The sequence below is a fragment of the Phallusia mammillata genome, chromosome 6 (assembly GCF_965637545.1).
Source record: "Phallusia mammillata chromosome 6, kaPhaMamm4.hap1.1, whole genome shotgun sequence".
Classification (NCBI taxonomy): domain Eukaryota; kingdom Metazoa; phylum Chordata; class Ascidiacea; order Phlebobranchia; family Ascidiidae; genus Phallusia; species Phallusia mammillata.
The window spans coordinates 11,522,462-11,548,182 of NC_137257.1; the positions used below are offsets into that span (position 1 = coordinate 11,522,462).

General features: G+C 41.2%; 1 protein-coding gene across 2 annotated transcripts; it reads right to left on the minus strand.

Moving 5' to 3' along the window:
• Positions 1–572: 572 nt before the first annotated feature.
• LOC145232081 (uncharacterized) lies at positions 573–25,647 on the minus strand. 2 transcript variants are annotated; one of them, XM_080096586.1, is made up of 13 exons: positions 25,356–25,647; positions 23,705–23,771; positions 23,518–23,633; positions 10,639–10,723; positions 9,784–9,874; positions 9,227–9,472; positions 8,619–8,799; positions 8,128–8,235; positions 7,140–7,185; positions 5,352–5,421; positions 4,501–4,591; positions 4,016–4,273; positions 573–2,111 (listed from the first exon to the last, which is right to left on the minus strand). In XM_080096586.1, the coding sequence occupies exons 1-13, from the start codon at positions 25,521–25,523 to the stop codon at positions 1,539–1,541; spliced, it is 2,100 nt and encodes a 699-aa protein (XP_079952712.1). In that variant the 5' UTR covers positions 25,524–25,647; the 3' UTR covers positions 573–1,538. The 2 variants fall into 2 exon arrangements, with proteins under 2 accessions (XP_079952712.1, XP_079952713.1); XM_080096587.1 differs by having other exon boundaries at positions 5,367–5,421; positions 25,356–25,596.
• Between the last annotated feature and the right edge of the window lie 74 nt (positions 25,648–25,721).

Below are 25,721 nucleotides of genomic sequence, written 5' to 3' on the forward strand. Positions count from 1 at the left end.
ATCACACATTTGCAATCTAACGTGGCTGCAATAGTTCGGCGTTTTGCTGTATTCCGGAAAACGCCTATTTTTCACTAACTATTTCACTATTTCGTGTTTTTCTTATGTTAAGAAAAACCAAAACCCGCAATTATAGAAGTATACAATCGCAAATATTGTTGCGCCCGTTCTAAATCAAACGGTCGTGTGAGTTACTATATGCTAAACAAAAGTCACAGGGAAAGTTTTTTTGATACAGATAAAATAATTCCGTGTTCGGTTGCGTCTCCGCGACCCCCTCAAAAGTGCTTGGCGACCCCTTGGGGGGTCGCGACCCCCAGGTTGAGAAACACTGTTCTAGAGTCACAATCGATTTGTCACCTAAAAACCACAAAGAGGTGGTAGTAGTTTGACATATTATGCTTCAACTTTTTAAAATAAGCCCATGGAGCCCAAAACGTTTGTGGACACCTTTGTGGTCTATTGGTCCCCGGTTGGAAACCACTGGCTTTAGGTTTGCTGACATGAATAATGGCTTGTTAAAAAACCACTATTGTGGGAAATGTTAAGTCCCACTATGCAGACAACCCATGCGAAGAAGATTAAAGTTTATTCAAGAACTGCAATGACGGCGTAAAACAAAAAACAACACACGAATCGTTTGTTAGCGGGAAACAAAGGATGGGAGTTAGTCGATGTTTGTACACAAGCAAAAATAATAACTATACAAAGAAAATAAAAAGGAGAAAGTTGGCAAAACAAACATTGAAGCGTACAAGAACTTTTAAACTGCAACAAATGTGTCACCCAGCGGCAGAACAGTGGGCATGCGGCGGTGGGTGTCGCTGGAGAGCGCTCGTACATAGTAGAGAAGAGTAACACAAACACAGTAACCAACAACGAGATTGTTTTGAGCGCAAATAATTTAGTCAGGTTTAAAGAAAATTTAGTCGCTGATTTAAAAATTGTCACAAACGATAGATTGGATTGAAACTGACGTCACAAGGGTTACGTCACACTCGATTGTATTGAAACGTGATCGCGAAAATATAAAAGAATATTTCGCCGCGTATAGTAAAAAATAAAACTTACACGATTATATAAAAAGTACAATCTGTTTTGAAATAGCAACGTCGGGACAAAGTTGTTTTTAGCAGCTTGTGATAAAATGAAAGACAGTTTTCAAAATTATGTGAACAGGTTTTGCGTCAGACATGATATAAATGCTAACGAATATTTTGTTGCATTCATTTGTTGTTACAGTTACAAGATCCCCTTCAAAATGGGAGATTACTAGGCACAATTGGGAAGTTTGGCAAAATAACGCGTATTCTCGATAACGTTGGCACCGATTGTTACTCTTCAGCAGTAGAAAAAAACTTAAAAAACGTAATACGACCGGTAAAAACAAAAGCATGGGTAAAAATTGGTTCGGAAAATTCGGAAACGATTTCCACGGCGTTGAAAAAGTGTTGAGGCAGCACCAAAGAACCGCTTTAACACGAACGAACTCCGCTGTCAAGTGCTGATCAGGACTGAACCTAAACCGCTCCTTTTGATCACGACTTCCCTTCCACAGCCGACGCGGTTCTTCTGGAGGCAGTGGAAGCACCGGGCGCCACAGAACCAGAAGTCCCGTTCAGTGCTACATTCATGGGCGACGACAGACCCTTCAAACCTGGAAAGCCCATGAAACCACCTAGTGGTGAACTAGCGGCGGCTGCGAGGGTGCTCATCTGAATATACGGAGGCAGTTGTGAAAAAAACGATGGGGCTTGATGTGAGTGTCCGTGGGGCGACTGCAGACCCATACTGGTGGGCGAGAGCATTGGGTTAAACACGTTCTGATTTGCTGCAGGCATGGGTGAGTCATTATGTGAATTCGAGCGTCTATTTCGGTGGGAGTCGCCATCGCGCTTGGAGGTGGAACTTGATCCCTTGCCGTGTTGGCTGTCTTGTATTTGGAACCTATGCGAGTCAGTAAACGACTTCGGTGGGTGGTTGCTGGACGAACTTGATTCACTTGTTCGCGCTCGCTTCGCACAATTACTACTTTCCGACGCTGCGAACGGGAAATTACTCTCGCCAGAACTCGATGGTGGGAAGTTGTTCATTTGAGGATGGAACATTTCCTGTAATAGAATTACATTTTAGAAAAATCAAACACACAAACGTGCCTCCTTTTCTATCAACAGGCCTGGTTCATTACAACAGTCATTAAATGTTTGCCAGATTTGACCTGTTTACTGCAAGCCAAGAAAAGCGTTAACCTTGCCTAATAAAATGGGATATTTAACATTTTAAGTATAGTGCTGCATAATCATCACTAATTGTATTTTTTCACATTATAAACTAGAAGGGTGGCTTAGCACATATTGCCCTTGCACATACACTATAACCTATTTTAAAACATTGATATATTTCCTATGCTTATTTTATATTGGGTCCCATACCATCTACTGTCTTTTATAACCTTAGTTGTTTATGCAAGCAGAAACTCATGGGTCCCCACACATGCAAAGTTGTAGATCAGGGGTCGGCAACCATTTACACGAGGCGTGCCAATTTGCTTTTTATTTCCATGTGTTAATGACCTCGCGTGCTAACGTTTTGCTAAATAATAGTAGTGCGTGCCAGCAGTTATTAATAGTAAAGAGAAAGCTGAGTGTTTTGTGCATGTAAGGCAAAATTTTAAGACAATGGCATAGTAAAACAAGAAACAAGCAGTGTAACATGTTAAATTGTTACTTCAATACAAACATGCAAATCAGTTGGCGTGCCATGAAAAACCCTCTCGCGTGCCTTTAAGTTGTGGTGCTACAGGGCAAAACATAACATTTGAGGACTTAGTATGTTTAATAAACTTTGCAAAATTTCATATAATTAGGACGTTTCTTAAAAGTTCATTTATTTTAGGGGGCTAGTTGAGTAAATGTTGGGGCTACAAGGTAAAATACATCAATTGAAACCTACAAATAGCATAGTCCACATACTACCCAAATTTTATCCAATCCCGACACTGTTTAAAAAACTGACCCATTTTAGGGGGCTAGTAGGGTAACTAATGGGGTCCGACACACAAACTAAAACAATAGGAAACCTCAATGACTCAATCAATAGTACTGCAAAATTTCAGCCAAATCCGCCAATGTTTAAAATTTCGACCACTAGAGTTGTTTTGAGCAACAACCGTTAATGTTTCTGACGTCATAGGGCGGTCATAGGGCAACAACCCCCTAACTGCCAAACGTTCACCAAGCAATCCACAAAGTCACAAACGAGTAACATACAACTGCTTGCCCTTGTAACACTATTGAGCAACAGAAATCTTTCGTTTGTGGTGTCCAGTAACATACAAATACGTTTTACACTTTGGGGGCTTGTGGGGTAAATGTTAGGGCTACAGGGTTGAACATAACAATCGACAACTATAAATGGCATACTCTACAAGCTATCCAAATTTCAGCCAATTCTGACACTGTTTACAAACTCACCCATTTTAGGGGGCTAGCGGGGCAAATACTAGGGTTATTTGGACAAACAAAGTGGAATGCACATCTACATAACTTTATCTATCATCTGTATAAGTTTCAGCCACATCCATCAAACATTTGATATAAAAACGAGTCGGACAAACTTTGGGAAGAAAAATACCCATTTTAGGGGGCTAGCAGGCTAAATACTGGGGTTATCAACAAAAACAAAGTGGGATGCACATCTACATAACTATATCTACCATCTGTGTAAATTTCATCCAAATCCAACAAACATTTGATGGAAAAACGAGTCGGACAAACTTTGGGAAGAAAATAACCCATTTTAGGGGGCTGGCGGGGTAAATACTGGGGTTATCAACAAAAACAAAGTGGGATGCACATCTACATAACTATATCTACCATCTGTGTAAATTTCATCCAAATCCATCAAACATTTGATGGAAAAACGAGTCGGACAAACTTTGGGAAGAAAAAAAGAAAAAAAAAGAAAAAACAAAAAAGCAATTTGAGTAAAATCAATATGTGTAATTCGACCTTACCCCATTTCTATTACTGGACAGAGGGGTAATATTTGAAGCGGGATCACTAGCGAGGGGAGGCGACCGTTCTTGTTTTATTTGTTCCACCATTCCATTGTGAGGTGACAACCTGTCACCGAGGACGGATGACGACGCTGATTGGTTACTTCCGCTGCTATTAGCAACGGCTGAGGATTGTGACATCACAGAATGTTCGTTGGAACTAAACGTGTTGGACTGGTTGGGAATCGTATGACCATAGGACGAATCCGGAGATTCCTGGTTGAAATAGTAAGGGATTTAAAAGCGGAACTTACCGGAGGGCAGAGTACAGGTTGAGACGAGCGCATGAGAAAGTATTTGTTTGTACAAAAACTTTACACTTATGTTTTGCGAAGTGTGGCACACTGGTGGTGGGAAGTTAAGGTTATAGTGCATGAGTTCAACAGTTGATCGGAGTGGCGCGGTTTGTTGAAAAGGCCGACAAGAAGAGTCGGTGTAGATACCTGATAATGATGCTGAGGTGGAGAAGCATCGGAATCATCTAAATCAGAGTCGTCGCCATCTTGCTGATACCGAATACATTTCTTTTTTCTCCTGCACAAAAATGTCGCAACAGCGGTTTAAGATAAGTAACGTGACGAAGGGTTTGAGAAACCACAACCTCATATCGTCCTCAAATTACCACCCGTGAACGAAACCACTTTGAGATTTGGAAGCAAATTAGTAAGGTTGCTGTGCGGAGTGGCTTTGATGCGGGCGCTCTCAAAACACAGACTTGTTCGATCAACACACATTAGTCCAAACTAGAGCTAGAGCCGAATCAGTAACACATATATGATGACGACGGGGCTAATTAGAGGACAAATGAAGTCGATAAGCTGGACACCGCGGTGATCCGATGCGAGCAAACGTGAAAATCACAGTGTATCACGGCAAACAACACCCCAAACCAACATGCACTGTGAGATTAAATCAGCCTGGAGGCTATGTGCGGAGCGTCATCAAATGGCCTTCAAGTAAAATGTATAAACCAACATGCAAAGATAGCGAAGCAAAATATGCCCGACATCTCTTACTAATAGCAATATGTCTATTGTTTATGGGTTGCGTTTTCACAGGGCTGAGATTGACATTCTGTACTATAATAGGGCCAATTGCATTACTCTTTTGATTAAAGCACAAAAATCTACGCATTTCTACTGCTACAAAAAAGTCAAAAATCACAAAAACTTCAGTCAAAAACACTCGGGACCACTTCTATCCTGCCCCCCTATGGTGTGTGTGCGTGTTGCTATTGCGACTTACGTGGGGCTGGAAAGGGGAGGGAGAGGGGCAGGGTTTAAACACAATCTACCTGCAAGGTGCGCACCATAATTGCTGTTGCTCAAGTCCGAACACCGCCCTGCATTTCTTCGGGTTTTGAGCTGTGTGTGAGGATGTGATGAAACGACAAGTGAGAAGTTGTTTTCCGTTTCCAAGACGACAGGTTCGGGGCAGACAAAAATAAACAAGACAAACCGGATGAGTGAATGGCGCTTATTTTGTACAGACTCACAGGGGAAACTGAACTGAAAATTTTGTAACGTTGTGTACAAGTCACATTGAAAACAGAGTGTTTTTGATTTTTCTAAAACATAAACATACACCCGTCACAAATTACAAGCTCAGTTTCCCGAAATAAAATGTCATAAATTGAGAAGAATAAGATGCGAAGATAGAAAAATTGGAGAAGAGAATGGTGGTTTATTACAATGTGTTGTGTTAATATCGAAACGTGAGCTCTCAGCTCCACTGTCCAATGTTTCCAGAAACCAAGTAAGTAATGCAACGATCACTTAACCCACCTACATATGTTTGTACCCACACATGTGCTGATCACGACATAAGCTGTAACAGTCATTCGCATTGTCACGTGCCAATCTTATTCAAATCATGCATGAACGTGCTTTACTGGAATGAAATCAATTTGCTGATGAGTGTGGGATTTTATGCGTGCTTGAAGTCGGATTGTTTTGGCATTTACTTGTGCGTTTAATACCTGTGTGGGCGATTAAATTGTGGTTGTTGTTGTTGTTGATGGTAGAAAGAAACCACCGGCTGTGATGTCACGTGTGCATAAAAGCTTGAAGCTTGAGAAGAGAAATACAGAAAACAGAAAAGATAACAGAAAGAAATACGAAAAGAAACACAACAGTTAAAAATAAATATAATTACATTATAAATTGTCTTTTAAACCAATATCATATGAGACTTTACAAAAAATAAACAACAGAATAAAAATTAGGCACACAAGTTGGCAGTGCAGGTACATATGTGTTGAAGGCATGAGAGAAAAACTTCCGTTAACGCGGTCAAAAGCGGCTCGCAAGTTTACGTTGTGGCAATAAAGAATAAAGATGGCCCGAGCAAATTGACGATTTGCATATTTAGGTTTTGGCAGTGATTAAGTAGAGTGCAGGTGCGATAGAATCCTGCTAGGCAAGGCCCTGTTTATTTGCATCATAATCGCATCGTGGTGATCACTACTCCATGCTAGAATCTGCGGGTGATAGGCGGTTGACCTATTCACTGAAACAACAGCGCCTAATACTATAATTCACAACTGCCTTCGAGGTTTGTTTGGGATGATAAAGTATACCCTGAACCATGTTGTAAGCGAAACCAAGCTCACACGAAAACGGGTTGCGTAAGATTATGTGTAAGTTCAGATAACTGCAGGTGGTTTAAACCACGCGGTAATATTTTCACTATTACAAGTCTCCTTAATGCACAAGGAAGGTATTGCGTTGTTTTTGATAACCACCAACTCATTTTTTAAATAAAATATACTTTTAACATGCCAATGAAAGTACGATTTGGTATTTTAACAATTTCAACAGACCAATTTCTATCGATTTATGTGTTATAATTCCATCTCTATCCCCAAGTAAACGATGCGTCGCCGAAGCCTTTCTTGTGGTTTTGCAACACCCTATTCATCTTGCCAGTTTTGATAGTGCGACATTAAAACCAATACACGCATGGCTAGATGTGGCTTTTTAACACGAAACTGCGACACACGAGCAAACTCTCGTTAGCGCCTTGTTGACTTTTTGTACGCTGCCTGCGGTAACCGACAGGTCAATAATTAACGGGCATCTACCTGTACAATCTTGAGCCTTCTCTTTTTTCCGCTTCTTTCGTTTCCCCTGTAAAGCACAAAGTGTATTAATATCTTGCAAAAATTCACCAAAGATACAATAATTCACTTGTAGTCATTAGTTAGACAGCTATGACAAAGCGCATGTTTAAATTGTTACACAGTAGAATCATGGCTTCACTTACACAAGGGATTTCCTGGCGTAAAGCTAAGTAATACGATATACAAGCTAACTTGAACAGCGAATTAGGCTGCCAGATAGCTTTTCTTACCACAGGAACGACAACCTATCAGCCCATAATAAACTTGCTGGTTCTAAAAGGCACTTTATATCTCTAGGCTATGATTAAAATCACCACCAATTAATCCCAAAATGCTGGGTTAGGGATTTGGGTAACGACGTGTGCGCGTTGAAGCATGACGCTTGGAATTAACGCGACATTCGAATTGTGTTTGAAACAAACAACAAGCACAGGTGAATTTGGTGCTGGACGTTCGTGCAGTTTACAGTAAGCACGAGATAAGTCTGCAAGTCGAAGCGCAACTAATCGGCTACAAGGCAGGCTTCAAGCTGGCCACATTCCTCAAGCGAAAATCGCTTTGCTTGCGAAGTAGGCAGTTTACAGTCGGTTTCCACGAGTAAACACCAAGCAGCGTGTTGACAAAAAACTTCGCAGTCCGGGTGCCAACAAATAACAAAACCAATTAAAGACCGCACGCGGCTTGCATTACCGCCCTAAGCACAGCACATACGATTAGCTGATGCAAGACTAAACAATAAGTATTTTGATAAAACAAAATAAGACTGTCAGCTTTTTTTAAAAAATAACGCTAGGTGAGCTGTTACATTTTATAAATGCTGGAGGTATTGTTTCTTTACGGATGTAGTACTATAAGAAATCTTTACGGACCATAAACGTAACAACCCTTTGGTATAGATTGTGCAAAATTTAAAACGGATATATCGCAAAAACGACTAGAATATTCTTACGTAGTTGTCTCTTGCGCTCCACCCTGGGAACATCTGCATGTGGACTTGTCGCTCCTTGCGAGCCATCTCGTAATATTTTTGCTGTTCGTCGCGATTTAAACTGTGCCACTGAGAAACAAACACACATAATTATGTTACGCGTTGCTTACACATTTGTTGAAAAAAATAGATTGAAATTTTTTCGGTGAAAATATCATAATTTTACATGCACGATGAGTTTACCTATCACACTACCAAAATTTAAAGTAGGCAACAAATAAACACAAAAAATTGGTGAAGACCGGCGGGGTCACAGTTTCTGACCGCTGATTTTCATCCAACTGCACGGGGCATGTAATTATTGCCAGTCATACGTGAAAATCAATTTCAAGCGGATGGGAACAAGTTATAATTTTACAAAGAAAAATAATGGAGATTAAAATGCCTTGAGGTAATAATCACCTTGAAAAGGACATTCGGTTTTTGGATGTAAAAATATATTGGTAGGTTACCTTTCGACCAAGGATTTGATTGATGGCAGCACTTTCCTTCAAGGTACATTCTGCTACAACTTTGGCTCGCTGTTCTTTCATGTAAAGCATGAAAGCATTGAGGGGTTTCTTGACATAAGGTCGACCGGGTTTGTCTTCCTTTTCGCGACGTTTCGACGGCACAGAATCAGAATTCATGTTTCTAAAATCCCACAAATAAAACATTTATCGATCATACAAAATGGTGGCTTGTTCACCACACAATGCATTGGTTTGTAACCGTGGAATCAACAAGCGTTTATCGCTGTATTGCCCACTAGTATATTGTAGTGCTTCCGGACTAGTTCAACATTGCTTAAAGAAAAGCACTTTTGGCAATTTTGAAACAATTTTGACCTGACAAACACACCAACAATTTCGAACTTTCTAAAATGTAAAATTAGCGTGTAATAATGCGAACATGCTTTAAGTCCATTTCGACATTCAAACAACGATCGAAAATAGTAGGTTTGTGAAGTAAAAAACATTAAAACGAGGTTGAGCGATGGTGCTTTTTGTTGTCGACTAACAGTTACCACCATGGCAAGCTTTAACAAAAGATCAGAATCTATGTTATGTCAAAATCATACTTTTTCTCTGACATTGATTTTCCCGGACCCTGACCGTTGGTCATCGGACCCGACAAATGTAATCCGGGGTGGGGTATCACAGTGGGGTGCATTCCGCTTGCGTGGGGGTTCGGGCGTACAAGAGGAAACGGGGAAACACCATTGATGCTACCCGAAGCCGATGTAAGGTTGGCAAATGGGTAGGGATAAGGAAAAACACCTGCTACTCCACTTGCTGTACACATTGGATACAACGGTCCAGGTGACCTATGAATGCATAAACGAAATGGTAAAACACAAAAGGTAGCATATAATGGACGTGAAAGAGATAGGAAAGCACATTGGAGAGCATCACTGATGACATGCAATAATAACTGCGGGCATTGAAAACTAGGACAAGAAATTGATGTAAAACGAACTCAACTGAAAACATATAAGCCCTGGGCCTTTGAAAGATATCGTGATTAAAACTTAAGGGTTTTAAATCAAAAACGATTGAAACAACTGATGTACCTCTTGCAGTGAGGTAATTGCAGAGAAGAATATACAAAGTAATCATGTAAGGGTGAAATACGTACCATGGCGGTGCAAGGGGGTTGGGTATCTGTCCGAGTTGTCCGGGCAGAGAGTACATTGATGGCATATCTCCGTGTGGCGGCCGTGGCATACCTGCCAATTCAACTGGTTTATAACAAACAATCACGTTTGTAACGATTTCTTAGCGACGACTGGTTAATATGCGCTTTCGGCGACACGCCAAGAATTAGCCCGTGAGCTGAAGACAATAGCGATTGTGCAGCACCGCAAAGTACCGAGCGCCGGAAGTTTTTTAAGTGGTTCAAGTTGTCGCAAAGTAAGAATGACGTTTTAGTTGAAAATCTTCGAAAACTTTGTGGTTCTCAAATGACAAGTAAACCAGCGCACAGGATAATTTGTTTGAAGACATGCGGTTTTTGTTCTGTATCGGATAATCATCTTTTTGTTTTCTAATAGGTTTCACGTCCAACTTGTGGATTTATTTTATTTACAAGCTGTAAAATTTTCGGAAGGTAAATATTTCAGCGTTTTCAGAGAAAGATGAATGATTTTCTCATTAAAACCATTATAATTTTTTCATTACTATATTTAAGCAAGTTAGTAACAAATTTCAGCTTTTTCATTTGAAAAAACACAAGCGACTCTAAAGGCAATATCCAATACAAAATTTGCACACTACATTTTGAATTAAGTGTAATCTATTTGGTATCACTAAAATTTTAAACGTGTCCATATTATTATAGGACACAAACCTATTAAAATATGTTTTAAAATTGGATATGTGGTTTGAAAGCTTGATGACCACTGCATAGAAAGATTCGCGAAGGCTTGCTGGTTGACATTTAAAATTTTGGCTACAGCGCAAAATGTGAAGAATTCCCACGAATAAAACTTACCGGGTTTTCCATCGAGCTCGGAGGGTGATGAGGCGCCGTACAACAAGGAGTGATAGGGGACATACGGGTGATAAGGCACTTGCGACTGTGGAAACAAATCACAGGCAATCTCGTGAGTTATGGGCTTGAATCGGGTCAGGATATAGAGGGAGGGCGGAAAGGCAAAAGCGGGAGAGCAAGCCTGAGTAAATATTTATCGACGTTGAGCGTGAAAGTCAGGGACAGATGTTGAAGTGATGGCAAATGTTAAGCATATCGCCAGAAATCCGCACTAAGCAATTCCTAATGCGATTTGGTTTGCGCTTGAACTGCCACAGACATGAACGCGGTGCGGCTCAATTTGCTTGATGACAAACACCACCAAACATCCTTGTCACGACAAAATAATCGCCAAGTGTGATATTAAAATGCTTTACAAACTTCCTTCGCTTAGTTACCATTCCAAACACATTTTCAGACATTTTGTATTGACCAAATTCTAGTAAAAAGTTTTTGTGTATGCCCCTGAGCCATAAATAATTTGAGCTTTCTACCAAGTTGATTCGTGTACAGTGGGTCAACACGTTGAAACGTGGTGCGGTTGGGTTTTATAGGCAGCGCACGTTTAGGATACAAGACTAGCAATTTAGTAAGTCATTACTTGAGGGAATGTGGCCATGACCTTGTAGATGTCATGGGTTTACACCCAAACCTAACCCTTCGACAAGGTTGTTTTACGCAACCAGAAACTGGATGCCATAAGGTGGTGGGGGCAAATACGGGCTTGCTAAGGATCACAAAACCTTCTGGCTACGACTTAAATATTGAAACAGCTTTTTACGCAAAACTTGCTGTACTGTCGCTAATTTGGTGGGAAGATAATTGCATAAAATACAACCTCATCACAATACAAGACAACATAAACTACAGATGGTGTTTGCAAACGGCCATCAATTTACAAGTGCTGTTGTGGTCAGTAGATTACCAGCTATTTAAAACACAAATATTGACTGTGTGAAGAGAAAGATCATGATAAAACGTGTAACTATAAAAAGCGTTTGTGTGTTTAAACTTTAAATTAAACCCAGGTTTGTGCGAAATGTGAGGTAACACATACAGTCTGCGTGTAACAGTGTTGCGGGCATTTGAGCGTCGTACAGCTGCAAGTGTGTGCACCAAGTTTTGTTTGTATTGCAACAGGTGGTAAAAGCCTCGTTGGAGGGACTCATGACAGTCTGGCTCATTAAGCCAAAAACCACGAGCATGGAAAGTATCCATCCCTTGCACTGGTGCCGTGTTGATTCAGGCTGCTCGAGTGCATATCAAGTGCAATTAACGAATTACGAAGCGACCGGATAAGTGTAGTACTCGCCATGTCCCCTATTCGCTGCTACAAGTTCAAAGTATACAGAAAATAGAACTCGCATCTTTGTTGCCTCCCGATCAAGGATCCACTCCGAAAGTGTAGCGATCGCGCTAATTAACAACGGTTATCACAATGGACCTTGGCAACAGCAAACTCACAATAGCGCACCAAACTTACTTTATAAGTAACTTTGTAACTGTAACGATATAACACTATGGTTCAGAAATAAGCATTACCTTGATAGCGTCAAGCTTCAAACTACGCCATTTGCCTTATGTAAGTGAGGATTGAGGGGTCTTTAACGGATTACTGAGCAGGGTAACAGAACTGTAGGATGTGAACCCAACACTGAGCTTATTTTAATGCATTCCGTGCCCCAAATCGAGCGTAAGAGCATAGCGAGGTACAGTAGGAGTCATGTTGATCGCAGCCTTACGTCGCGTGTCGCTCGAAGACCTCGACCGGAAACCCGAAGCGCAGGTCGGCACAGAGTTAAGCGATTTCACGACTGAGCGAGCACGGGGTCACGTGACGCACGGCGGCAACCACCAATTTTTCGAGCGCCGTTAATTGAGCCATAGTAGGTTGATGGACGGTCGACGAAACAAGCGAAAAAATAGCGCGGGTCATATTTCGACTGACAGTTTTAACTTGTCTTGTTGGCGATGCACGGCTTATACAGAGACTAACACCAAGCTAGGCGTTAATGCGCTGCGTGAAAAGATTAACAGTGTGTGCTATAGCACATGTTGATGACAGACATGTGTGAAAACATCTAACCCAGTGCAGAAATACGGACCTTGTAATCGATGTGCAGTAAAACAATCCATCTAACGTCGAGTTTGATACCAATTTAAGCGAAACAAATCCAGCTCGAGCACAGCGCACAAAGACGTTTATATTTCGTGACACGGGATCATGCGCCGTAAGTTAGGATTACACCCGTGAGCGTTCACAAGATATCGACTGCCAAATCACCTTACATTGGGCCATTACAGAAAATTGCATGGACATAAGCAGTTTGGTTCTGGGTGGAAAGGGCGTCAATTTTCAAAATCAATAAAAGCGAGGTCGTACAAGAACTCATACGACTTAAATCCAATACAGGTTGAGCTACACCGTCCAAGGTTGCGGTGGCAACGATCGTAGGTGCACAGGTTGGGCATTAAACACAAGTGTATCGCAGCTAGGCGTCCTTGGCAAACACGAAAGTCGGCGTACTGTAAAAACAAGCGAGCGAAGTGCGTGTAGATTAGAGACCTCCCTAGCGCCCCACGCGTCGCACGCAAAACCAACAACTTTCCGTTTGTCACGAATGGGCGGGAAAAACACGTGACACGCTTTATCACTCATTAGGCCTTCGGTCAGGGTGAAGTTATAAAATGACCATGCTTTGGAAGTACTGTATGGATTTTAATACTTAAACAGAAAACTGTCGCACGATGCTGTGCCCGCTTCAATGATCAAACTAAAGTACACCTGAGAGCAATGTGATTTTAAGACAGCACTTTTCTCTTTACTCCACTGCAACAGGGTTTTTCTATTGAAAGGAGACATACTGATGAAAGTATGTACAACTTTCTTACCACAGCAAGAATATAACAGAACTGTAATTCTTTTGCACTCGCGTTGGGCAGAAAGTATACATAAATTGGAAAACGTTAAGCATGGGTTTTTCTGCCACGTGGAAACTTAAAAATCCCTTATCGTTTGCATTTACTCCTCAACCGAAGAACCACGGTCACCACGGTCACCACGGCAAGATCCAATAGTTTCTCGTTCAAAGCTAAGCGAATAAAAGGACACGATGCGACCCTCCAATCCAGCAAGCTTTTTCAAAATTCATCGAGATGGAATGACAGGCGTATGGAGTTGTTGATTTAGGGCCACTTACACACTCGTAGGCATTAGACCTTATCTCCGTTATTTCATTATGCTTCGATCTATGAATTGCGCAGATGGGTTGTCCTTCTACAAGACGCGCCTCTTTGAGCGGCAGCAATACAAACAGCGGGAGGTCGTTTGCCGTTTTACATCTGCCCTTGATCATCACATGTATATTCCGCTCAATTTTATAACGTACATTTGTAAAAGCCTTAAGAAAAACAAAGCGCCTAACTTTGACATGTTGCAGTGCAAAATTGCATCATATTAATATAATTAGAAGCTTGATATCCAGTTAGGAATGCAAAAAGAGGGTCTGGACGGGTTTAAGCATTTATACAGCAGACGTGTAACATTTTATGCACCTTCCCCATTTTAAAGTCCAAGAATTGACAACATCCCTCCAGCTCATGAGACACACGTGACTTTATAAATAAACTGTCATTAGGTTGACCTGAGGAAACTTCAAGTCTTTCAAATTGAACTTTGAATCGCGGTTATTCTGCACGCTTGGACTCGACGCCACATAACATAGTTTACAAAACATTGCCTCATTTTGTCAAACTTGCAATTGATTTGATGAATACGAAAACATGAATCTGTTAAAAAATGCGCCATAAAATCAATGGCGAAGACATTTTTTAATCACCACAATTTGTAAGCCAGGATATCACCTAAAAGTGGTGAACGATTACCAGATACGCTAGATAAACGCAATGTACAAACGCCTCGACACCTTACCAAATGATACGAAGGTGTACAATGGTGAAAAAATATATGCGGGTTTTTATACTGATCGCTGCTTACACAACGTTTTGGTAAAGTGTCACTTGCCGTGTTGATGACACAACAAACAGACATGTGTTTCTGATTGCGAATAAGAGACTAAACAGCCTATTCACTGTGTCGTATTAATTCGGCCCGCCCTTTTACCGGAGTAACTTTATACGTCAATCCACGCTAACTGTCACCAATCAAAAGCCGCCTACACAATAGCGGGTGATTGGAATCGGTTGTCAATTCCCCAACCCATATAAAAAGTTTTCTTCTATTCAATGCGAAGGAGATATCCACACCATTCCAAGCTACGTCACTCAGCAGTGCAGTCGATCCTTGGGGAGTTTTTACAAGCTTCCCAATCGGGAGCTCAACGCCCAGGCTTTTTGTACGCGATCATGCCTTGCCGATCGCTCAGACGCCTTTTGGCCTTATTATGCGCCACGGCAAAATCGTGAAAAGCGAGCGGGCATGCGGCCACCCAAACATTAGGGCCCTCTATTGACGTGAGCCCGCCATCCTATTCATTCACAGCGCGTTCGAAGGCGGAGTCTATTGTTTGGTAACGGTTTGTTGAAATGGGGAGGTGGTTTAGCCGTTTCAGAGAGCACGCAAAATTGATATGTTTTTGTGCGCAAGCATTTCCTTGTTTCCGTTCAAAACAAAATAGCAGGAAATATTTGAATGAAGCACCGTACACCATGTTAAAGTTACATACGCGTGCATTCGCGCTTATCGATCTAATTTTGCTAAAAGAGCGGAAAATAAGGCTTTTCGTGATAAGTGGGAAAATTGACACCAGTTAAATGGACAAATAGTCCTAATTGGGGATTGTGGGTCGAATTGTGTGGTACAATGAAGGATAGGTTCTTTCCACTCTTAAGTAAAAAACAACATCCTGTACACAAGGAACTGAGAGACGGTGTTTAACACACAAAGCTTTCAATGAACCTAATGAATTAATCCGTCACCACACAACACAAAACCAATGGAAACCGAACGGTGAGAATAGACAGCGAATTCATCTGTCATTTGCGTTTTCGGCAAATTATGCCATCAATAGTTTTACAGCAAAAAACATCCATGCGGCATTTTTTACCGCTGGACCGCGAAAGTTTGCTGTAGGAAAGGATAAAAGCGCGTACCGATGTTGTAACAACTGTCCAATTAGCCAGCTCGCATCCGGACAAACAAACATGTAACCGCACCGTCTTGCCACATGTATGCTACCCCCATTGCTAAGCCGCCACTTGATTACAGCTGTTACAAACTCACAAGCACCTTCGATTCTCCCAACCCAGCGCTGCCAATGTTGTTAAACTAGTGTAATCATGCAGTTAGATTGCGAAGCAAAGTTCCCTAAGGGACGGTGGGCAGGCATCAACGGCATTATGCATATTGGAAGAAAGTGATCTCGTTTCATTAATTTGCATCCACTTCAAAACTGCTATATGACAGGCGGCGACCTTGCCGATAATAATTGCACGAGCGGGGTGAAAAAGAAGTCAATAGAGCAGTGAAGAATCGCGCTGAACTTACTGAAGGTGAGAGCACGCAAATATATCCGGGAAATGCGTATTTGGCTCCTGTCCAAATATATTTTGGTACCTTTAGGACGGTTCAAATCCTGGTTGGTTGGGTAATATACAAAATTTGCGAAAGTGACAACTATATCCGCTGCTCCAAAGTTTATGATTACAATCAAAGCAGATTAAAACAAAAAGCGTGGTGTCGCCGAGGCAATTACTAACGGTGACAAGACAGGGTAAATAAACAACCTATGAGTGACGCCGTTAAGGAAAACTATCAACGGGTGACGCATCGATAGGGCTTGACTGCAAAATTAAATAACGTCTTTGAAGTCCAAAACCTTGTCTTGTCAGTGGCCACAACCGCCGAAAACCCATTTACAAATTCGCTAACCGTGACTGCGCGGCTTCCCCCTTTCATGTGGCACTGTGACGTCACAATTACCCATCCGCTGCAGTTGTGATGCGTGGGCCTTGGTTTTATTGCGCCCCCCTTAGTGTCCGGGCGTTTAATTAAAATCAAAGGCACCTGCATCATATTTATGCCGTAAACAGTGGGGAGCTTTAATAGCGTTGGCTAAGAGGGCTCGAAATTCCCGCTAATGTGAGATTACATCACAAAAGTCGGTGTGACGGATTCGAAAATGGCTTTTGCTTGATTGTTAGAGACAGTGTGAACAACAGTGCAGGAGAAACAATTAACAAGAAATCCGTAACAATATCATTTCCAAAATGTGAAGATTAGTTTGGATTCGATTAACACACTAACAATTAACTTACTATCTAGGAAGCGCAAAAAGTAAAGTCAAGGAAATGATCCTAATACTGTTTTTCAATAACTTTTCACTGGCGAAACTACAACCACAGCTGACATTTCACTGTGCAAGCAAAGCTCTCATATGTTTTAGCACATCCCCTAAAACTAAATACAACTTTGCAAGACTATAAGTAAACCAGACAAAACCTGCCAATTTATGGAACCATAAGATAACAAAAATAATATGTGAGTTGTTGCCGTAAGGTTTAAAAGATCGAAAAATTAGAAAATGGTGAAGGAAATGCAGCACGTTACAGATAGCAAACTTCACGGGCTATTAAAATGTAATAAATGGTACCACGCCTTTTCAATCCGACATCGTATAAATTAAACTGTGGGAAAAGGGTCCACAAACTTATATCTAACATTGGTCGCAAAAAAATGAAAATACGATACTGTAAATAGCAAATCTTATAACTAGATTATATATATGGCAAACCTATTTGAAGCATGCTGGGTGCTGTAGGGGCGAGAACCGGACAGGGATGCGATTAGATAAACAAGTTAGCGATGCGTGAAACGAGAGTGCCATAAACAAACACCAGCAGTGACAAAGGGGACTTGAAGCTGTTTGAGTCGAACGGTGAAGATTCTATTCCAATCGCGGACGGTTCGCGCAACTTTCTAAAAACCACGCGAGCAACGTATGATTATAATTTGCCGGCAATTTGTTTGTTACATTCCCTTATTCGTCCATCGGGAGACGGATTGCGATCGCGCTGTTAGCACGTGCCACAAATTACAATAAATGGATGTTATACTTCATGTAAACAACTGGTAATATGAATGTTACATTAGAGCGTCCGAAACACTAACAAATGTCTGCGTCAGGCAATTTGAAAATGTAAACGTATGTGCGTTTCCTTTTTGGGCATGACACAATCGCATATTCACATCACCGGTTTACACATTTAAACAATAGGATATGTTATACTTATCCAAAATATCAAATGGTTAAAAAAATGCATTTAAATTCCCACACAACCTGTCAACGTCGCCGTATGTGGTGCGCGCCATGTGAAATAGGGCGACTGGAGTAATTAAACCCCAAAATGGAAAGACTTAACAATTACCAGTCGAAATTATCTCTTGTGAGTCAATGAGCCGGAAAATATTTTCCGCAAATGGCAAGAAAGGCGTTTCATTTAGTTTAATCCCATAATGCACATTCGGTGCGAAATCGCTTTGATGCTTGCGACCTCACATGAAATGTTCTACATACCGGTAAATTGAGAAATGCATTTACAAATAGACAATCTTCGAGTTGCGAACATTATTCTCAAAATGTATGTGGAACACGCAAACGAATCAAAACCGACCCTCAGGGAAAAGAGGAGCGAGAAAATAAGCTGTTTGAAAGTGATCATCACATTCCAATTAAAACTTAATTAATGCAAATTTGCTGTCAGCCCTACTTGGAAAGCATCCGTTACGAGTGGGTGAGATTTACACACGTGACGTCGCCGGCAAATTGTTCAAACTATGTCAAACTGCAATGAGTCGTGAAGGCCCGTGTGGTGCCATGATAACGTGGGATGGCGGCAATTCGTGAGGTTGTATCCCATTTCTCATAACGAACGGTTGAAGGCACGAATTAATCGGATAAATGTCTCGAGTGAAGCAAGCACGTCGTGCGAAAGATTTCTGGTTCCCGTAATACTTCCGCATAACGACAGCGAATTGCGACAATGTCTGACCTTGCTCGACGGACAGCTGAGTGCCGGCTCAATGCCTATGTTTGGGTTCGCTGCAAACAGGCCGCCATGCGCCGCAGCATGTTATGGGCAGAAAGCTGACGGAAATCGTTGACTTGTAATTGAAGCCGTTTGCCCCCGAATCCGTCACCTCCGACAAGCTGATGGACAGTTTTAACCACATAACCATTTAAGTACACAAGTGGCGGGCTCAAAAACAACGTGAAAAAACTTGCGAGTTATATCGGTTATAAAACCAAGCGAAACCACCAAAATATTGTTTTGTGATTTTAGGCAAAAGCAGATTAGCAGAGTTGAACCATAACTTCGAGAAACTACTTATTGACACTCGACACAAAATGTCCCCTGGGATTCATGCCGATCAACTGCCTTTAGGCGAAATGCGATAAAATCTTTCACATTCGAAATCGGGTGGATGACGAAGCTGGCCAAAATAAGGCGCCGCTTGATGCCGACCACAAATATTAGACAAAAACCACGAGGTCCGAGCCAGAACCTGTTTACAGTCAATTAGGTGACTAAACGTGATATTCTAAAAAAATAGATGTCGCTAAGATTAAGTTAATAATGTGCAAACACGAAAATAGTCGCAATCAATTTTCACTGGTTTAAGGATTAATTGTACAAAAAACAATGTGTTTTTTGTACTTTCAAATAAGAAATAAATCACAGAAACAAGATACATAACATGCTGAAACATTCACTGGCATGTAGCACAAATTTCTCACAAGATTTCGAAGTCAAATTCGATGGCAAGCAGCCAACGTCAATCACGGGCTGTCAGTTAAACCATCTAGCTTAGAGGCGCCAGTGCAAGAGAATGTTGAAGTAACGGGCAACAGACGCGCATTAGTTATGTTACCGCCACCCGCACACGGAAATTGTGAATATTTTCGCCAATCGCTCATAATGCTTCCCGGAACGCAAAGTATTATTGATTGTGATTAGACGATGACGTCACGATGTGTTTCAAGGATGACAATCCGCTTATCGAGGTAACCTGTATGCGAAGGGCGTGCGTTCATCCGAGGCAAATTTGATCAGTCCACTTTCTTATCTCTTGCGCTGTGCATGATTTCGCAACGACTAATTGGTGTAACGAGCAACAAAGTCCTTGGTGTCGATACCCTCTATGCTATTCACGAACCCAAACCGAGCGCTGATAGTTCTGTGATGACGAGCACGTTTGGATATGCGCGAGTCAACAAAAGCTGTAAACTGTTTAAACAAAGGACGTTTATGTAAGTTTGTTCAGAACAGAAAATGTTCTTGTCCGAAAAGTGTCCACCGACGCGGAACTCGGTCACACATTTAAATGCCGTCAAATGCAATTTGTTATTGGCCACAAGGGATTTCACAACCAACAGTAGGCCTGTAATTACGGCAAAAGCACGTGTATTTTTACCCTGAACAATAGCGATTATTGGCTGGGCATAGAGAATGTCGAGGGAGCTTCGCAAATGTCAAACGGCCATAGACGAGCGTTGAGGCGTGAATAGCTGCGCTGTGAGTAACTCTTAACGCCAGCGAGGCTTTCGAGGCAGTGAAGCGCGCGATAAGCCACCCTGGGCACCAAGCTTCTTGGCGACGAGATTCATGGTTAGTATCACGCTGTGACCAGCCGTGTTGGCAAAGTCATCGTATCCTCCTGCGTTTTGTCCCAATATAATCTTTCCCGAGTTACGTTGCCCAACACTAGTTTTTGCCTGATTTATGGATAACACAAAACTATTTTAGCTGTAAAACAGGTTAATATTCAATTAAGTTATCACTCTTTTTCTCCGATACTGCGCATGTTTTTACAGGACGCATTTATAAGGGGTTCTTTCGAGTTGCGTTAAGAACAATACAGCAAGACTTCACAAGACAATAGTTACTTTCCACACTTAAGGAATGACTTTGAGATGCACCACGGAGCGAAGAACCAGCTTTGAATCGCAATCAACACGAGTGGTAATTTCTCACCACATGAACAATGTAAAAAAGAAACAGACCATAGAAGCGGGTGTGATAAACTGTTAGATTGTGACAAATTCAGCGACAGGCTCCCAAGCACTTGAAGAGGTACTTAAGGTGACCCCATAATGAAGAGCGATTCATTGTGACGAAGGACTTTGTAACTTTTAAGTGTGCACAAGCAGAGCTGGTGTGCTCCCGTGGCAGTTTTCTTGGTTTTGCCGCGGATCAACGAGACAAACGCGGAGCGCACTTTTTACCGGGAGATCGCGGAAATTGGGACTAGAACAATAGCCGGGGAAATTTCAACGAACGTCCGTGTCAAGTGGGGACGCTAACAGGTGCCACAGAATAAACAAAACTGCGCGATAAACACTTCTATTACAACGAGCATCAACTATTCGCATTCCAAACAGGGAAACGAAACTTTATCACTACTATACAACAACCATACAAAAAATTCGAAATTCTATTGCAAGCTATTCCAACAAGCCTTGGAGGGCGAAATTTCCATCCAAGTAATAAATTATAATCCACTCAGACTCATAAATTGTCGGAAGCGCAGAAGTTTTGTATACAATGACAAGTAGGCAACGCTTAAAATTGTCTGGTTTTGATTGACATAATTGCGCCAAGCACGTGGGCTGAAGAGTCATTAAGTGAAGCGTATAGCGGTGTGATTCAATTGTAGACGATGGCGTCACTTGGCTGTATACTCGGGTTGCACAGGTATTCAATTTAACTGTAGTACAATAGTGATGAGGAATGACTGCATATGGCAGAGGGTTCGCATAGCTGCTGTCGAGGCGGCCAAGTGACAGCGGCGGCGATGAAACGAGACGTTGCAGGCAAGATTTCCAATGCGCTTTGGGGGCAACGGTGACTCATCGAACAAAAGAGGAAACCCTTATATGTCTGCACTCACACAACATGCATATAGCAATGTCACCAACTCCAAACTTTCCACACATATCGCAACTGTAACCATAACAAACAAACAAGAGTGGCTAGTTCTCGCGGTTTGAAAGTTGAGTAGATCAGAAATCCAGTGAACTGTGTACATCACTGATTACTGAATGTACAAAATTAATGCTCGCACGCGTGTTAAATATTTACATTCTTTTTAAAAACTGGTCAATGATTCACCTACAAACGAAGCGAGCGAGCGCGTTTATCGCTGAGACAATAGCTTGACAGAAAACAGCCTCATATCCCGTTGTCATCCCGTCTTGTCAATTCCAAAACAGGCAACCGTTTTTGCACAAGCACCAACCTCAGGACGGAATTTAATAAACAAGAAAATGATTTTCTAATGACAGCTTTCCACCGAGCAGCAACGTTCTTGTGACGTTAAACCATCAGATATATAATCACAACTCAGCCACAAATTACGTGCTTTACGAATTCTTTTCCTCACAGCGCTTACATGGTATGTTGGCCATTAGCATTTTTTCCAAAAACAATTACCAACTGGTCATTGACTAACCCAAAACGCGGTTAACTTCAAAAACACAGAGATTGTTGAAATGGCGAGAATCGACACAGCAATTGTAGACGCTTGTAGACAAGCCAGCGTAACAATCCTTCTATCCACACCCGCCCAGTTTCTGTTGTCATCTGATCACGGTTTGTTTTTGTACAAGAAAAGTTTGATCTTGCGCGCAATGTACCGAGGTAATGTGCCTTTGGAGCGACTGACAATGGCATAAAATACCGCCCAACCGATGTACGGGGTTCTATACGCCGCGTCGGTAATTCGAGTAGCAGATAGTAGACTACCAGTACCGACTGTCGCGCTCGCTTTCCACCAGCCGCTGTTTGTTTGTTGCGCAGCCGCCAGTCGCTTACTGATGATGGACTGGGGATTTGTCTGCTCTCGTGGGAAGTGTAATTACGGCAGCATGATCTTGCAATCAATATTCCAAGGTCTACGACTAAACAAAGGTGCAAAATCTTGTAATTCTCTTCATTGATTTACCGATGTATATAATGGTTTTGGCACTGTAATTAAACCATTTACTAATTAGGTCGTGCATAAATTCACTTGCGTTGCCACGAAAAATCGTGTCACTAGGACGCTACCGGTTGATTCAAAGGTAAACATAACGACTTTAAAAAAGTCTGGTTCGCGCTGAGCCAGTGTTATGGACACGCGAGATTAGCTGACAACGCAAGCGTTTCCATCGCAATCGTTTTGTTTGTACTTTTTGTAGCGGATGAGTGCGTTTGCCTTCAAGCAAGCGATAAAACTACACGGTGAAAAGCTAGAGTTAGATTAGACGAAAAACTGACAGAAGGCAAAGTTTTAAACAACATCAAGTCAAATATTAGCACACTTCCATGTACAAAATTGCCAAATTGTGTTGCTTTAGTCAATACACATGTGGTACCTATTTTAACTTTACGCACCGGTCTCGTGGCAACAAGCAAAATTACTGCCGGGGGCTTCTTGACGCTATAAACAAGTTTAACAGCAAAAACGCAAACGGAAATGCTATAAATTTGTGCCAATCAAACACAGCATATGGCACCTCCCTGACATTCCACAAATTGAAGTATGCGGACAAGGTGCACGGAGCCAAGCAGCCGCTCTAACAAAATACTTTATGGCAACAGACGCAACCAAACACATCGAAAGTATGTGACAGACACATGGATATCGTCCACAATTCTATGTGGTAAAAGCAATCCACGTGGTTCATACCATGCTTCTATGCCGAGCCAATTCCCCAACAATAAAAAGTCCGCCATTTTGTTTCGTGTACAAAATCATTTCCGCACTTAAGACGGAGAGTTGCAAACATTTACACAATGTGTAAGGTGTAGGGATAAATGCAAGCTCTTGCTTTCACTTACTGAGTTAGGTAGCAACATATTGGAAAATAATGGCTGACTGAGGCCGGACACAAAGGGTCCAATGTCCTGTGTATATGGAAAGTTAGGTCTTCCATGCCCAGGTTCACTGTGAATGTCTGCAATGAAATAGCTCTTATACAAGTAATGCTACAAAAAGTATGTTAATTAAACGGCAAAAAAATGTTACCTCTTTCAGGATCACCCTTGTTTCGAAGATTCGATTCATTATGACCATGTTGTGCATTGACCTTGTTCTGAAAAAACACAAAATTGTTACTTTTTGTCTATCATCACATTGGACTGACCTATGGCGAAAAATATTGCTCACAACTCAGTGTTGTTGTTTTTTGACAAATATGTACACTTTATGAAACTACACTGTTAAAACTAAAAGGGACCCAATAATGATTTAGTACACTCCTTTGGCATTGAAGAGTTCAAGAATAACACACAAGACAGTTGAATTGTGCTTGCTGTCAATCAAGTTTGAATATTAAGTGAATGAACTCATCATGACAGGAATAATGTCAGTATGCATTGATGGAATGCTCATCCACTCTCCCTTCAAGACAGGAAACCCACATCAATTAATGGGCGGAGAACTAAGAGATCTGTCTCAATGTAATGTCTCTAGAGATGTATGGATGCTAAATGGTTTTGACATGGGACTTTTAATATTTATCTGGTAAAATCAAAGCATTGATATGCAACATACAAATCAGCATGGTGTCATACCAATATGAAAACATTTTCATTTCCATCCAGAGTAAAATAATTTTTCAAAAAAACAACCACTTTTAAACTTAAATAAAACTCAAAAACTGGCCACCATTTGTATCCTAAGCAATGGCAGTTTCGGAGTCGCATAATTTGAAACAGTATACCACACAAGTAAGTTGTACAACACTGGTGGCTAAGTTTCGAATTGTGTCCCCAGGCTATGACTGACTCTTGGAAACTGGCATAGCAGAAAAAGTGCCTAATTTTAAAGCAACTCAATATAGTGATTGTCATTACCTTGAATTTTAAAAATATGGTCATAAAAAACAATTTGATTTTAGTTTTTTTTAAGTACATGCCACAAAAACAGATCGTCAAAATTCTTTGACAAATCAAAAAGCATATCAACAACTATAATTGTAATTCTGTAGTTAAGAGTATTAGGATATGTACATGTACCGAACTGTGAAAAGTTAGAGGACCAGTAGAAAATCATCTGATGCTGGTCGTTTTAAATGATATCACCAAAAGTCAGTGAAGCATAGCATGATAAGCTGCTCAAATAAATACACCCACATTTGTGTTTGCTCAAGCCAATTGTGCTTCAAAACAGAATAGATTTTTCCAAATAGCGTCAGGTTCTTTTAAGTTATTGTACTGCAGTCATTGTAAACAGGATTGTCCAGCTATTTTGTTTTGTTTGTTTTCAAATGCAAGAAATTAATGTAAACCATCATCACCCATTTTTTTAGTGCAGTCTGAATGACTTCTTCACAATGCAGTTACAACATATTTTATTTTTTCTCGTGTAAAAACTTCCAATGCTCTTGAAAGTTGTAACCAATTAATATACCCTCCAAAACATTTTCAAAAAAGTGTCAATCATTAACTTCACAAACCAATGTAGCCACACTACTTTTTTACAAGCATGCCACAGTACTGCTTGTGCAAGGTTTGTCATTTTTTGTGTCAATATCAGATTTAACAAAAGCATGCTTTTTGACCAGTTCTTTTTACAAAAAAATGCTTGGAAACCCTGTTCTTATAGACAGAAGTCTTGATGACAACATACAAATTAATTCGAATTTGTTACGCCGTATACTTTACAAAACACTTACATCGTATGACGGCCTTCTGGGGTCCCTGTCAACTTCGTCCACTAAATCTCCCTTTAAATTATCAAGTTCATCACTTTCCTGCCATGCTTCGTCTTCACCTACAGCTTCGTCATTATATGTCTTTGGCTCGTCGTTCGCAGCTTCGTCCGAATTAAGTTGGTTTGGCATTTTGCTCTGTTCTCACACCACTGCTACCAAGCCGACGTAATCCTTCGACTGAGAGTGCGTCGATCAAAACTATCTGCCGGCATCAAACGCGACGGGATGCCAATCAAGAGAGCTGCGCCACAGACTTCAACAGCGCCCTATACCGGAAGTTATTCACGGCAATGATACAAATGGAACAGATTTCAACAACTTCTCAAT